This window comes from Equus asinus, chromosome 2 (assembly GCF_041296235.1).
Source record: "Equus asinus isolate D_3611 breed Donkey chromosome 2, EquAss-T2T_v2, whole genome shotgun sequence".
Lineage (NCBI taxonomy): Eukaryota > Metazoa > Chordata > Mammalia > Perissodactyla > Equidae > Equus > Equus asinus.
In genome coordinates, this window is record NC_091791.1 from 86,506,273 (window position 1) to 86,520,583 (window position 14,311).

Genomic DNA, 14,311 nt, shown 5'->3' on the forward strand with positions numbered 1-14,311 from the left:
AAAGCAACCTTGTAAGATTGTCTGAATATTAAACACAATGGTCCCACCAAATGTCCATGTGGTTGTTAAATATTTTGACTATCACCCCTGCAGTCCGGGGAGGAGCCGTGACTTGTCTAGATACATAGGTATTTCACCCAACCAAGCTGTTTCTATTACTAAAAAATAGAAAATTAGCAGGCAGACAGATTAGCCTACTTAGATGTGCTCAAGCTCAGCTCAAATTGTGTTTTGTCGAATTGATGGCTACTCTCCTAAATAAGAACTCTTGTCCCAGAAAAGATGAATGAAGACAGTAATTTTTCTTGAAACTGAGAAAAAAACCACAAACATAGATTCTCATTTTGACTGATTTAACAGAAAAGTCACTAAGGTAGACATTGATTAATTCAAGTTTATTTATTTACTTATTTTCTCTCCCATATCTCTCTCTCCGTCTCTTATCTCATAGATCATGTACTTTTTGTTAACAGCTTTACTGATGTATAATTTAAATACCACCACACACCCATTTTAAGTATACAAATACTTTTTAGTGAATTTATCGAGTCGTGCAACCATCACCACAATCCACCTTTAGAACATTTCCGTCACCCCCCAAAAAGTTCCCTTCTGCTGTTTGCAGTTCATCCCTATTCCCACTTCCAGCCCCAGGCAACCATTGATCTGCTTGGTGTCTCTATGGATTTGCCTTTTCTAGGAATTTTATGTAAACAGAAAATGGAATAAGCATATATCAGCAATATTTACAATAATTCCATCATAAAGAATTTTGTTTATCCATTGCCCAGTCACGGATTGTTTTCATTTTTTGGCTGCCATAAATAATGCTGCTATAAATAGTCACATACAAGTCTTTGTGTATACGTCATTTATTTTCATTTTTCTTGGCAGATATCTAGGAGTGGAGTTGCTAATTGATGTGGTAAGTGTATGTTTAATTTTTAAAGAAACTATCAAACTGTTTTTCAAAGTGGCAGTGCCATTTTACATTCCCATCCCCAGTGGATGACGGTGCCAGTTTCTGCATGTCTTCACCAACACTTGGTATTGTCAGTCTTTCTATATAGTAACCATTATAGTAGGTCTGTGTGGTATCTCATGTGACTTTATTGGGTAGTTGTATTTCTCTAATGACTAATGATGTTGAGCATCTTTTCATGTGCTTATTAGCCATTTGTATATTTTCTTTGGAGAAATGTCTATTGACATCTTTGCCCCTTTACAAAACTGGGTTGTTTGTTTTCTTATTGAGTTGTAGAAGTTGTTTGTATATTCTGGATACAGGTCATTTATCAGACATGATTTGCAAGTATTTCCTTCCAGTTTGCGGCTTTTCTTTTCCTTTTTACAATGGTGCCTTTTGAAAAGCAAATATTTTAATTTCAATGAAGTCTAATTTACCAAAGTTTTCTTTTATGAATTGAGCTTTTGGTATCATATCTAAGAAATCTTTGCCTAATCCCAGGTCGCAAAGACTTACTCCTATGTTTTGTCCTAGAAGATTGATAGTTCTAGCCCTTAGATTAGGCGTGATCCATTGAGTTGATTTTTGTATATAGTGTGAGATAACAGTCTAAGTTTTGTTTTGTTTTTGTCTTTTCATATGACTACATTGATATCCAATTGTTCCAGCATCATTTGTTGAAAAGACTATCTTTTCCTCCATTGAATTGACTTGGCACCTTTGTAAAAAATCAATTGACTATAAATGTGTCTATTTCTAGACTTTCTATTCTGTTCAACTTATCTGTATGTTTGTCCTTAAGCCAAAATCATACTCTCTCGATTACCGTAGCTTTATAGTAAGTTTTGAAATCGAGCAGTGTAAGTTTTCCTACTATGTTCTTTATGTAGAATTCTCAAGATTTTCTGCATATAGATTCATGTCATTTGTGAACCTGTGAACAGGTTTACTTATTTTCCCATCTGTATTTAATTGCTTTTTCTTGCCCCTCTTACAGAATCTCCAACGTAATGTTGAATAGAAGTGTCTGATATCTTTGTCTTATTACTAATCTTTGGAGGAAAGGATTCAGTCTTTTTCCATTAAGTATGATAGTTGTTTTTTATAGATGCTGTTTACAATGTTGAGAAAGTCCCTTCTACTCTTAGTTTTTTAAGAGTTTTAATCATGAGTGGTGTCGGATTGTTTGGACGTTTTTTCTGCATCTACTGAAATGATCATGAGGTTTTCATCCCTTATTCTGTTAGTATGGTGTATTACATGGATTGATTTTTGAATGCTAAACCAATTTTGAAGTTCTAAGAAAAACCTTATTTGGTCATGGTTTATAAACTTTTTTATGCGCTGTTGGATTTGGTTTGCCAATATTTTGTTAAGAATATTTGCATCTATTGCAATAAGGACATTGGTCTGTAGTTTTCTTTGACGTCTTTGTCTGGCTTTCTTAGGGTAGCATCAGCCTTATAGAATGAGTCAGGAAGTCTCTTCTCTCATAATACCAATAATACTGGTATAATAATAGTTACTATTTCATCTTTAAATGTTAGACAGAATTCACCAGTGAAGTTATATGGGTCTGGGTTTTTCTTCACAGGAAGATTTTTTTTAACTATTATTTTAATTTATTTCCTTCTTACAGGTCTATTCTGGACCTTCAGTTTCCTCTTAAGTCAGTTTTGGGAATTTCTTTCTTTTTATGAATTTTTCCATTGCACTTAAGTTGTCTAATTTGTTGGCATAAAGTTGTTCATAATACTCACTTACAATCCTTTTGATTTCTGTCAGGTCAGCAGTGTTGCCCCCTCTTACATTCCTGATTTTGTTACTTTGGGTCTTCTCTCTTGTTTCTTGGTCAGTTAAGCTAAAAGTTATCAATATTGTTGATCTTTTCTAAGAACCAATTTTTCGTTTCCTTGATTTGTTCTAGTCTTCAGTTTTCTAAGTCATTGATTTCTATTCTGATCTTTCTTTCTTTCCTATTGCCTTCTTTGGGTTTACTTGCCTCTTTCTCTCTATCTCTCATGTTTCTTAAGACAAAAGCTTAAATTATTGATTTGACAACTTTCTGCTTTTCTAAATCCTAGTTTAGCTCCATCTCATTAATTTTGATATTTTGTATTCTTGTCTAATTCAGTTTAAAATATTTCTAATTTCATTGTGATTTTTTTCTTTGACTCCAGGTTATTTAGAAATGTATTGTTTAATTTCTAAACATTGAAGAGTTTCCAAATTTCTTTCTGTTTCTGATTTCTAATTTAATTTATTTGTGGCTGGAGAACATACTCTGATTTAAATCCTTTTAAATACATTGAAATTTGTATTATGGCCTATTAAATGGTCTAATGTAGAGAATGTTCCACATGCATTTGAAAAGAATGTGTATTTGTTATTTTTGGATAGAGTGTTCTGTAAATGTCTGTCAGTCAAGTTGGTTGATAAGTATTGTTCAAGTCTTCTATATCTTTGCTGATTTCCTGTCTAATTGTTTCATCAGTTGCTGAAAGTGAGGTATTGAACTCTCTAACTATAATTGCTAAATTGTCTATTTCTTCTTTCAGATCTATCCATTTTTGCTTCATAAATTTTGAGGCCCTGTTGTTAGGTGCTATTACATTTATAATTGTTATATCTGCCTAATGTATTTACCCTTTATCATCATGAAATGTCCCTCCTTGTCTCTAGTAACAAAAATATTTTTTATTTTAAAATCTATTTTGCCTGATATTAATATAGCCACTCTGGCCATCTTATTGCTACCATTTGCATGGTATACCCTTTTCATCATTTTACTTCCAACCCATCTGTGTCTTTTGTGTGAAATGTACAGTATCTGTTAAATCTTGTTTAGGGTGACAATCACTGCCTTTGGATTATATTGTTCAGTCCATTTATCCTTAATATGATTATTAATATAGCGTATTTAGTTCTATTTTGTTTTCTATGTCTCATTTTTAAAATCTGTTCCTTTGTCACTGCTTTTGTGCTAAACAACATTCTTAGCATACTGTTTTGACTCCTCGGTTGCTTTACTATATTTTTGTTATTTTCTTATTGGTTGCTCTGCAGATTACCATATGCAAATTAACTTACACCACCTACTTCAGGTTTATATTGACTTAATTCCAATAAAATACACCATTTCTCTTATACATCTTCATGTCCTCCCCTCTCCTTTGTGCTATTGTTATAGCTCTCTATATGTTACAAACCCAACAATATTGTGTTCAAATTATTGCTTTATATAATCTTATGTCTTTTTACAAAATTAGGAGAAGGGAGAAAAAACATATTTACCCTGTCATTTATGTTTCCTCACAGATACCATTTCCAGGGCTCTTCATTTCTTCCTGCAAATTCAAGTTATCAAGTGTCATTTCCTTTCACCCTGAAATATCCTCTATGGCAGGTCTGCTAGTAATGAGCTTTTGCCATTTTGCTGGATATAGAATTCTTGATTGAAAGTCTTTTCTTTGTCACTTCAAATGTCATTCCACTGCCTTCTGACATTCATTCCTTCTGATAAGAAGTCAGCTGCTAATTGTATTGGTGTTCCCTGTAAAGGATGAATCATTTTTCCTTGCTGCTTTTCAGATTTTTTTCTTTTCCTTTCAACAGTTTGATTCTGATGTGTCTAGGTATATAGCTCTTGTGTTTCATATGATTTTTGGTACAGAGCAATATGCTTGTCAGTAGCACATAGCTTATTTATATTATTGTTTAAAGGCAGCAGAGGATGGATTTTTTTAGCTGTCAAGACCTAATGCATATAAGTCATGATGGATATAATTAGGGTGAACATAAATTTCAATTTTCCCAGGACAGTTCCAGTTTACATCTATTGTTCTGGTTTTATAACTAACATTATCCCTCTCATACTTAAAAGTTTCTGATTTGAATTTAAAGCTATAGAATCACTCTATAATTACATCAATTGAATGAATGCACGTGAAACATCTTCTTTGGTTTCTGGGTGTATCAGACCATGTGATTCAGAAACAAATAAAAGCTACACACACATACACATACAAAAACCTATATGGATGTGTATACACACACATTTTCTTTTTTGGTTCTGTGCTCCTGATCATAAAACAATCCACAGAGTCTCATTGAGAGTTCAAGACTGATAGTTCTGTAGTACACAGATTCTTGCAATGCTGAAGAGAGGCAATCCCAAAGCATTTGATAGTAGCTAACATTTTTGGGCATTTCAGAAACCACTGGTTCTTTGGGAGATGAGAGAAGGGAATGCACTTTAGCTGCACTGAGCACCCGCTCTGTGTCAGATACTGTGCTTGGTACTTTCTGTGCACAATTTCATTTATTCATTGCAAAATCTCTGTGAAGCAGGTATTACATCCCTCTGTTAGAGTTAAGGAAACGAAGTCTTGGAGAGGTTAACAAGTTTTCCAGGGACACATAATTGGAAAAGGAAAGAGAATGCTCAGTTCATCCTACTCCTTTCAAGTCCTGGAAAAATCAGTGGAGAGGCAGCTGTGTGCTCATGGACATAAAGGCCTAAAAGTACTCTGCAGAAACGACACTAGGAGAAAGGGCTCCTATGGTGAGGCCCTCCTGCCAAGTCTGCCTGTGAGCAGGGTTAGTTCTCACAACATCTAACAAACAATATGGCAGCAGCATGAACCAAGGAGAGCAGGCACAGAACAAGCAGAACAGAAGACATATGCTTGTACTGGTGTGCTCTGCCAGAAAGCCTTGGTCCTAAGCCCTGCTCCTGAGAGGTAATGTGTTTTAAAATGCAGGTATTATTGTTATTCAAGTGTGTTGAGGTCAACAGAGAAGGAGACAGTTGCCAGTGAAAAGATAACTTATACTCACAGATCCCAAGGGTAGGGGGCCACCATGCCATGAAGGGCCACATGGGGAAGCCCTGGGATTTGTCAGAAGGCAGAGGGAGAGGGGGAACCATGGGCAGGAGTCTTTATTGTGGGAAGGAATGGGTGAAGCAGGTTAAGCAGGCTGAGGTTTGGCTAGTTTGAATAATTTCAGGGTGCTGGGGCATAAGGGCTATCCTTGTTTGTCAGGTACCTGCCCTGGGGTGATGACAGCAAGGGGATAGTGGCCCAGAGTATGAGAGACTAATAAGGGAGTTGTGTGTGTGTGGCGGGGGGCAGGCTCTGGATTGGTTGGTGTGCATATGAAAGGCATGCTTGCAGGCAAGTTGTTTGCTATCTCTAGGAATTGATCAGCCCTGGGAGGGGCAGTCCCTTCAAGGTCAGCAAGGCCCCAAGATGTCAAAAATCAAATACAGAAATTAGAAAACATCATTATTATACAATGCCCTTTCCTTCATTCATTCATGCATTCATTGGTGGGTGAGCTTGGGAAGGGTAGGGACCTGAGGGAGGAGACAATATTGCTCTGGCATCTTTAGCCATGAGTCAGGGGATACAGTTTTGATGAAGCTCCACTTTTAATTTGATCTTCATCCCAACCATTCTCTTCCCTTCCCACTCTGCAGACACCTCCATCCCACCTCATCTGTCACAAGTATATTAATAAGAAAATGAGACCTAGCGCTTATTTAGCCAATATCTTTTTTTTCCCCTGAGGAAGATTTGCCCTGAGCTAACATCTGTTGCCACACTCCCTCTATTTTGTATGTGAGCCACCACCACAGCATGGCTACTGATAGACGAGTGGTGTAGGTTCATGCCTGGGAGCTTGAACCTGGGCTGCCAAAGTGGAACACACCAAATTTAACCATTAGTCCACTGCAGCTGGCCTAAGCCAATATCTTATCATGTTATTTCTCATGATTCCAGTTCAGTGGGTTTTTCCTGTCTAGTGTCAAGGGAGCTACAGCAAGGCTTCTTCACTCTATAATTCCCCACCATGGTGGAAATGAACGAGATCAAGTCTGACTAGCATCTGGACTCCCTGAGAAGAAATAATATTGCATTTGGCTTTCCTGGCACAAAGACTATTGGACTGAACAGAGACAGACTCAGTTACCAGCTCTTGGAGGAGGAGGTAGAGATTTTCACATTGTTCCAGTCTTACCAGTGAACGTCCAGAATTCTCTACATTTGTCTCATTAAGGAAACACACTTACAATGCAGAAAATGCTTGATTATGACCTCACACCTTTCCCTTCTCATCTCCAGCCACACATTTATAAAAACGTCGTTCTGTATGGGATGTTCGAGTACAATGATTGAAGCTACAGTGAAGCCAGGGTTCTGTGCACTAGCACTTTGAATAATTAGTAATGGGATGAGGTAGGGAAAGTAGAGGGAGAAATGGCTTGAGATGCCTGATACTGGATGTAAGGCATTAGCCATCTTAGGGCAGAGATTTCATAAAGAGGTAGCATAAAGTCAGAGAGCATGGCTGAGTCCATTCCATTCTTCCAAGATCAGGAGCATGTGTAGCAGGTAGAGGGTTGGATGACGGAAATGGAGAGAGCCCTGGATATGACAGCTCTACACCAGGAGACGTTCTGAAGTTCATGGTCCAAAAGTCAAGGGTCAGCTGGACAGGCTGCATCCCCACCAGAGAAGTCTCAAATGTTCATTGTCAAGATGATGAACTGAAAATAAAAAGAAAGAAACAGCTAGGGCCTGTCATCTCTCCATTTCCCTAGCAGCCTCAGGAATGTCCCAAGTTTGTTGATGTCACAGGAGATCCGCCATCTGATTGTTTTGCCTACAGACATAGACTTCTGCCTCAACATGAAACCTTTTTAAAAAGTTAATTAATTTGCAGCACTTTATGTTTTCCAGAGGTTCTGAGCACCTTCTGAGTGAGCTCAGGTCAAGGGCAGATTGTGTGAGAGAGAGAGAGAGAAATGTGCTTTCTCCCTGTTGAAGCAGACAGCCTCCCTGAGGCACCGTGGGCAGGGCAGCGTAAAGGCCCTTTTCCTCTTTGGTGAGGGGTCCCCCCACCTTGAGGAAAGAGGTGATCCTCCATCACAGAGGGGCTTCAGGAAAGGGAAGCAGGCTCTGTGTCTGGGGCTCTTTACAAATGAACTGGTGGGGAAGTAGCATGAAGTTCCTCCTCATCTCTATCCTGAGTCTGTCCTGCCTCTTCCTCCTCACCAGCTTTCTTACCACAACATGGTGACTTGGGGGAACAAGATTATGTGGGACAGATTTTTCTCTCCCCTGTGCCCTCCTTCTTGGCCACAGCCTGTGCCCAGGCCAGGGTTATGAGAGGCTGGCTGGAGGAAGACACACAGGCTCTATTGGCAGAGTCACTGCAGGTGAGGCCAACTCAGGTAGAGGAAGGCTCTGATTGTTTCCTAGATGGAGGGGAGGGGGCGTTCAAAACAGTAGCCCTTGAACTTGGCTGCACACTGGACTCACCAGGGGAATTTAAAAAATAACAATGCTTGGGTCCCACCCATAGAGAGTTGGGGTTAGTTGGTCTTGGGCATGTCCAGGCCAATGGCGGGGGGGGGGGGGGGTTAAAATCTCCCCAGGTGATGCTAATGTGCAGCCAGAGTTGAGGATGGCAGGGTTAAAGGGAGAGGGAGAAGGAGAGGACTCAGAAGACTTTTCCTGTTGTCTTGGAGAGTGATAACTATGGGATGGGGCAAGAGCTTACAGCAAGTGACTTGGGTCTGTTGAAGTGAGAGGGGACAGGATAAGGAGCTCATTCCAGCCCCCACACCTGCGGACACTTGGGTTGAAAGTGACACCTTGAACCTGAAGCAACGGAATGCTTCCTCCATGATTCTAGTATTTTTGGGCCTTTGACCGACTAAGAGGCTACTGAATACCAAACCTCCCTTGCACTACGGACAGGTGTCAACTCTCACACTTTCTTCACGCTTATTAGTGGCAACACCTTGAAGTAAATGAGAAATAAAGGTGGGTCTAGGGGTCCCTCTTATTTTCACAAGGGACTAATTTGAGTACAAATATCTTTCTTTGGAATCCTGGGGTATTTTATAAAGTTATAAATCAGAGGAATTATATTTATTGAATGTGTTGTAGATGATAAGGTGAGAGAGAATACTAGAAAAGAAAAATGTCCAGTGTCTGTTCTCAATGAAATTATAATGTATCCAGGGATCTGAGATACACATATGAGAAAATTAGTGAAAAGTCAACATAAATTGCCAAATTACATGATATTATTATAATCCAAACTTTTGGTGTAAGATTAAGGCCTAGAGCTCTTTCTGCCAATGGTAAACTGAGGCACAGAGCAGTTGATTGACTAGACTCAGAGCACAAGGAGAGGAGTCATCCCATCTGCTATCTAATACATGCTGTCATCCTTCTTAATCTTGGAAAAGGCAATAAAATGGTACCCAAATCCAAAGTCGCCACTGACTTTGGAAAACAGACGCTGTGTGTGGTGTGAGCATGGAAATGGGTGGGCAGAGAAAGGACTCAGAGATGGGGAAGGAGACACAGGCTGCCTGGCTGTACCTCCCTAGGTCGGAGGGAAAGCAGAGCTGGACAGAAAGGCACAGGAAGAGAAATAAAAACACGGGAAATAAAGATCATGGGAACCACTGAAGGAAAGCACCCAGAGTTTTTCCCTTTGCCTTCAGGCAGAATGTCTAAGCAGTGTTCTCAAACTTTAATGTATTTAGGAACCGCTGGGGATCCTGATAAAATGAGATCTGATTCAGCAGGTCTGGGATGGCGCCTGACTCTGCATTTCTTTGTTCTTTCTTTTACTTTTTATTTTATTCATTTATTTAATTGAGTTATAACTGATGTGTTGTGTAAGTTTAAGGTGTAAGTTAAGTGTTGATTTGATCCATTTATATGTTGCAATGTGATTACCACTGCAGCCTTAGTTAACACCTCCCTCATGTCAAATAATTATCACTTCTTTTTGGGATGAGAAGAATTAAGATCTAGTCTCTTAGCAACTTTGAAGTTTAGAACACAGGATCGTTGGCTACCATCACTGTATGGCGCTCTGCATTTCTAACAAGCTCCCCTATGTGATGCCTATGCGGCTGCTGCCTGACCACAATGAGGAGTGGGGAGAGGGCCATCCTCACCTGGGATGCCTCTTTCAAGCCTCTGAAACTCTGACCCATGCTCTCTCCTCCATCATTTTTGCTGGAATCAGCCCCTGTAACTGGTGAAAGTGGTGTATTTCTCAGGGTTTTTGAGGTGTGCATACATGCACACACACATACCCCTCAAGAATCATGAGACCCACAGGACAACATGAGCAAGGGGAATGAATAAATTGGAAGCTAGAAGGCAGGCAGGCTGAGGGGCCCACGTGGCAGAAGGAAGAGAAGAATAAGGAGGCAGCGTTTGCTTGCTCACTCTCTTCCAGGTGATTAATCTCTCTGTGCCTCAGTTTCCACATCTGCAAAATGAGGATACTATTAATCCTCAGCCCACAGGACTATAGTAATGATTACATTGACTGCTAAATGAATAGTACTTCAAAAATATTAGCAATCTTATTGTTGTTATTATCCCCTGGCTAAATGTTAACCTCCACACGCAATCATGATTCAGCAAACGTTTACGGAGCGTGGGCTCTGCCTAGCTCTGGCGGGGTCCCTGAGCGGAAGGTGTGACTTGGTCCTACCTCGTTTATGTTGAGATGAATGAACTCCTTGTTCTTGGTGCTGAGGGCCTGGAACACCCCTAATAGGAGAGACAGGAGGAAAGCATCATGTAGGGAGAGTCCTTCTACAGGTTCAGTTATCTTCCCACGACCGAGGGGCCTTCCCCGGAGCCTGTGGAGGAGCTGCTCCATCTGGTGGTAGCAAGGATCTTCTAGAATGGCAGGCCAGACTCAGGCCCACTGAGTGGGAATTGCTCTTACCTGGTGGAAGCCTCTAGAATCTCTGTGATGGCAGAACCCAGTGGCTTTAGCACTGGGTGGCTTGTGCAATCATCTACAATATACCAGTCAGCCAGCCAGCTCCTGGAGCCACAACATCTCCCCTATCTTGACTTTTAGGGGCTACAGATCCCTTGCAATCCATGGACGTTCTCCCCAGAAAAAAAGCACATGTATGTAGAGTTTTGCATGAATCTTGAAAGCTGTTCAATCTCTATGAATCCCCTATGAGAAGGTAAGCATGGAGGGGTTCCCACAGGTGGGCAGAGCCAGGGTAGGAGAGCGAGCCAGTCTGAGCTGGACGCCATGTCTACAACACCGAAGAATCAGAGACAATTGTTTTCCTCTCTGGGCCTCCCCATCTGAGTCGAAGTGGTGGAGCCAATCAACCCTCGCCTCGCCTGAGAGTCACCCAGGGAGCTTTAAAAATACAACAAAAAGGGGGAGAGGACTGTCACAGAACAAAAGAGACAGAACCCAACAGCCAAATGCAGTGGTGATCCTGGCACAACCAGGCAAATGTGAAAGATGGCCTGGGGAATTTCAGCACGGACCTGTCTCAGACGATGCGAGGACTTACTGAGAATTTAGTTAGGGTGCAAACGGCATGACGATTATGCTAAAAACAAGTCTATCTGTTAGAGATATTTACAGATAAAAGGACTGAATTTCTGAGATCTATTATTAAGTAATTCAGGGAAAAAAATGTGTTAGGGGAACAAATGAAAATGATTAACAAGATGATAATTGTTGAGGCTGGGTAGAAGGCCCTGGAAGCACCTGGGGAATGTTATAAACACTGATGCTGTGTGTCACCCCCTAGATTCTGATTTAATTGGTCTACTGTGCAGCCTGGTCATCAAATTTTTTTTTTTTGAGGAAGATTAGCCCTGAGCTAACATGTGCTGTCAATCCTCCTCTTTTTGCTGAGGAAGACTGGCCCTGAGCTAACATCTGTGCCCATCTTCCTCCACTTTATATGTGGGACGCCTGCCACAGCATGGCTTGACAAGTGGTGCTATGTCCACATCCAGGATCTGAACCAGCAGACCCCCAGCCATCAAAGCGGAATGTGTGGACTTAACCAATGTGCCACCGGGCTGGCCCCATCAAAATTTTTTGAAGCTTTCCCAGGGATTGCAATGTGTGGCAACATTTGTGTGTGTGTGTGAGGAAGATTGGCTCTGAGCTAACATCTATTGCAAATCTTCCTCTTTTTGCTTGAGGAAGATTGCCGTTGAGATAACATCTATGCCAATCTTCCTCTATTTTATGTGGGATGCCGCCATAGCGTGGCTTGAGCAGTGCTAGGTCTGGAGCCGGGATCCAAACCTGCGAACTTGCAAACCCCAGATGGTGGAAGCAGAGCTCGTGAACTTAACCACTACGCCACTGGGTCAGCCCCAATGTTTGGCAACATTTGAGAAGCACTGGTGGAGGACACGTGAGGACTGATTATTCTTCTTTATACTTCATGTATCATTCAAAATTTCCAGAATAAAAAATTAAAATAATCCTGGGGTAAAGCCCCAGCCTTGGTATTTTTCAATCTTCTCCAGATGGTGAATCTAATGTGAGGACCCCAGAGTAGATAACATTAAGCCTAAAGCACCTTCTCCCTGACATTCCTCGATTATAAGAACAAGCTGAGAACACCCTGGAGGGAAGGATTCGTCCTGAGGGGGTTTAGATAGGAAAAGGGCCGTGAGAGAAGAGAAGCCGTCAGATCTCATCATTTCTAGGTCCGTCTGACCACCCTGTAAGTAATCAGTGACTCTCTCAGCAGCGTCTTTCTGAAGTTCACCTCTCACCAGCTACTGGTAACCACCCTAGAGAAAGTCCAGTCTCCTGGCTTGACGTGCAAGGCCTTCAGGACCTGCTTACCTCTGAAACTGGCATTATCAGTCACCACGTATGCCTTGCTTTCCTCTCAGTACGGCTCTCCTGGCGCTCCTAGTCTAGTGGAGACAGGCTTCAGACAAGTGACTATGGATATGTGTTCTAAGTGTCACAAAAGAAGCAGAGGGAGCTCTAGCACCGTGGACCTGAGGAGCACAGCCCCTGCCTTGGTTTACCAAGTGCTCTGAAGTCACCTACCAAACATACTTTAGAAAACGCCAAGCAAGACTGGCTCCATAATTTGTGGGGCCCAGGGCAAGATGGAAATACGGGGCCCCTTGTTCAGAAATTGCGAAAATTCAAGATGGTGACCCAGGAATGTTAAATCAGACATGGGTGTCCTTGGGGGTGCGGGGCCTCGTGTGCCTGCACAGATGGCACCCCCATGGCAGCTGCCCTGGTTCTGAGTTACAGGCCCCTGGATGGGCTTCATTCAGCTTCAACTTTGTGACCACCCTATCACTGTGGGGGGAGGTGGATATGACCATAAACTGCACACACTAAGGACCACCTACATAATGTCTGTCTCTTCTTGGGGTAACAAATCTTGTTTGAGATAACTGTGTCAGCATCCAGGGCTTACAAAATCCAAAGGTGGGTGGAGAGGGGGGGAGGAGGAGAAGGGGATGGGGGTGGGGCAGGATGGGAAGGACTGTTCTGATTCTATGTGCTATGATGGGATTTGACCTAAAATCCACCCTTCCTCAGATATGAGGCAGAACCCCACCCCAGCCCACCGTCCTTCCACAAAGACACTGTGGGTGCGTGTAGAGAATGACTGTTAAAATAAACGCACTGCAGAAAAGACACACATTCCCCCCACAGCTAACCACACACACGTCACATAGATCCGAAGATGGCTCCCTGTGACCTGTCTTTACTCTAATTTTTGGCAGGTTGCTTCTCACGTGCTCCTGGGAGGTGACTGGGGGGAGGTGGACTCTCCCCTGGGCCCAGGACACTTACGGCTCGCGTTCTCCAGCCGGACCATGCAGTTGAGGAAGTCGTCAAAGCCCAGTTGAAGCTCCTCGTCCGCGTACCTGAGGACGATCAGCTGCAGGAGGTGACTGCTCAGCTGGAAGCCTGTGGGGAGAGTGAGGGGTCACTGTCCTGCCATGGCCAGGCCAAGCCCCAAGGGGTGCACCAGGGAGCGCTCTGTCAGCAGAGGGGCGAACTAAGGGGAGGGAGCCAGCATTCCTGCCACAAAGCTTGGGTTCCCAGACCCAGCAGGGGCTGCTGTCCTCAGTGTGAATGCGGGTTGACAGTGTGTGTCTATGTTGGGGCCGTGCTGGTGAACTTACAGCTGTACCTTCTGAGTTTAATGAGTTTGGGGTCTTGGTTTTGATGCCCACAGCACCCATCGCATCTTGCCGACTTTTCAGGAAGCCTCTAACGCTGGACAGTGTCTGAGCCCCACTCCCGCACCAGCCTGCCCTCTCGGTCTATATCTGAGCTCACTTCTGGCTGCACTTCCAGCTTCTGCTGGGCCCAGGAGGATTCCAGCTGTGACACCTGCAGTACGTGGGCGTTTCTCAAGGGCATTTCAACCCAAAGGTGTTGCAGGCTCTAGGAATCATGTGTCTCTGAAGGGATGCTGCTGGCCACGGAGAATGAGGTGGGGCAGGGAAAGCCTCGTTCACACACACCCAC

The 14,311-nt window shown here is 42.5% G+C and overlaps 1 protein-coding gene across 1 annotated transcript in view; it reads right to left on the reverse strand.

Moving 5' to 3' along the window:
- Positions 1-4,231: 4,231 nt before the first annotated feature.
- Positions 4,232-14,311, reverse strand: part of CAPN9 (calpain 9) — a 48,702-nt gene continuing 38,622 nt past the window's right edge. Inside the window, exons 18-20 of the mRNA XM_014865707.3 lie at positions 13,628-13,744; positions 10,505-10,563; positions 4,232-7,520 (exon numbers count right to left, since the gene is read on the reverse strand). Coding sequence (XP_014721193.1) covers positions 7,494-7,520; positions 10,505-10,563; positions 13,628-13,744 — 203 coding nt within the window. The 3' untranslated portion in view covers positions 4,232-7,493. The remainder of the gene's footprint in view (positions 7,521-10,504; positions 10,564-13,627; positions 13,745-14,311) is intronic.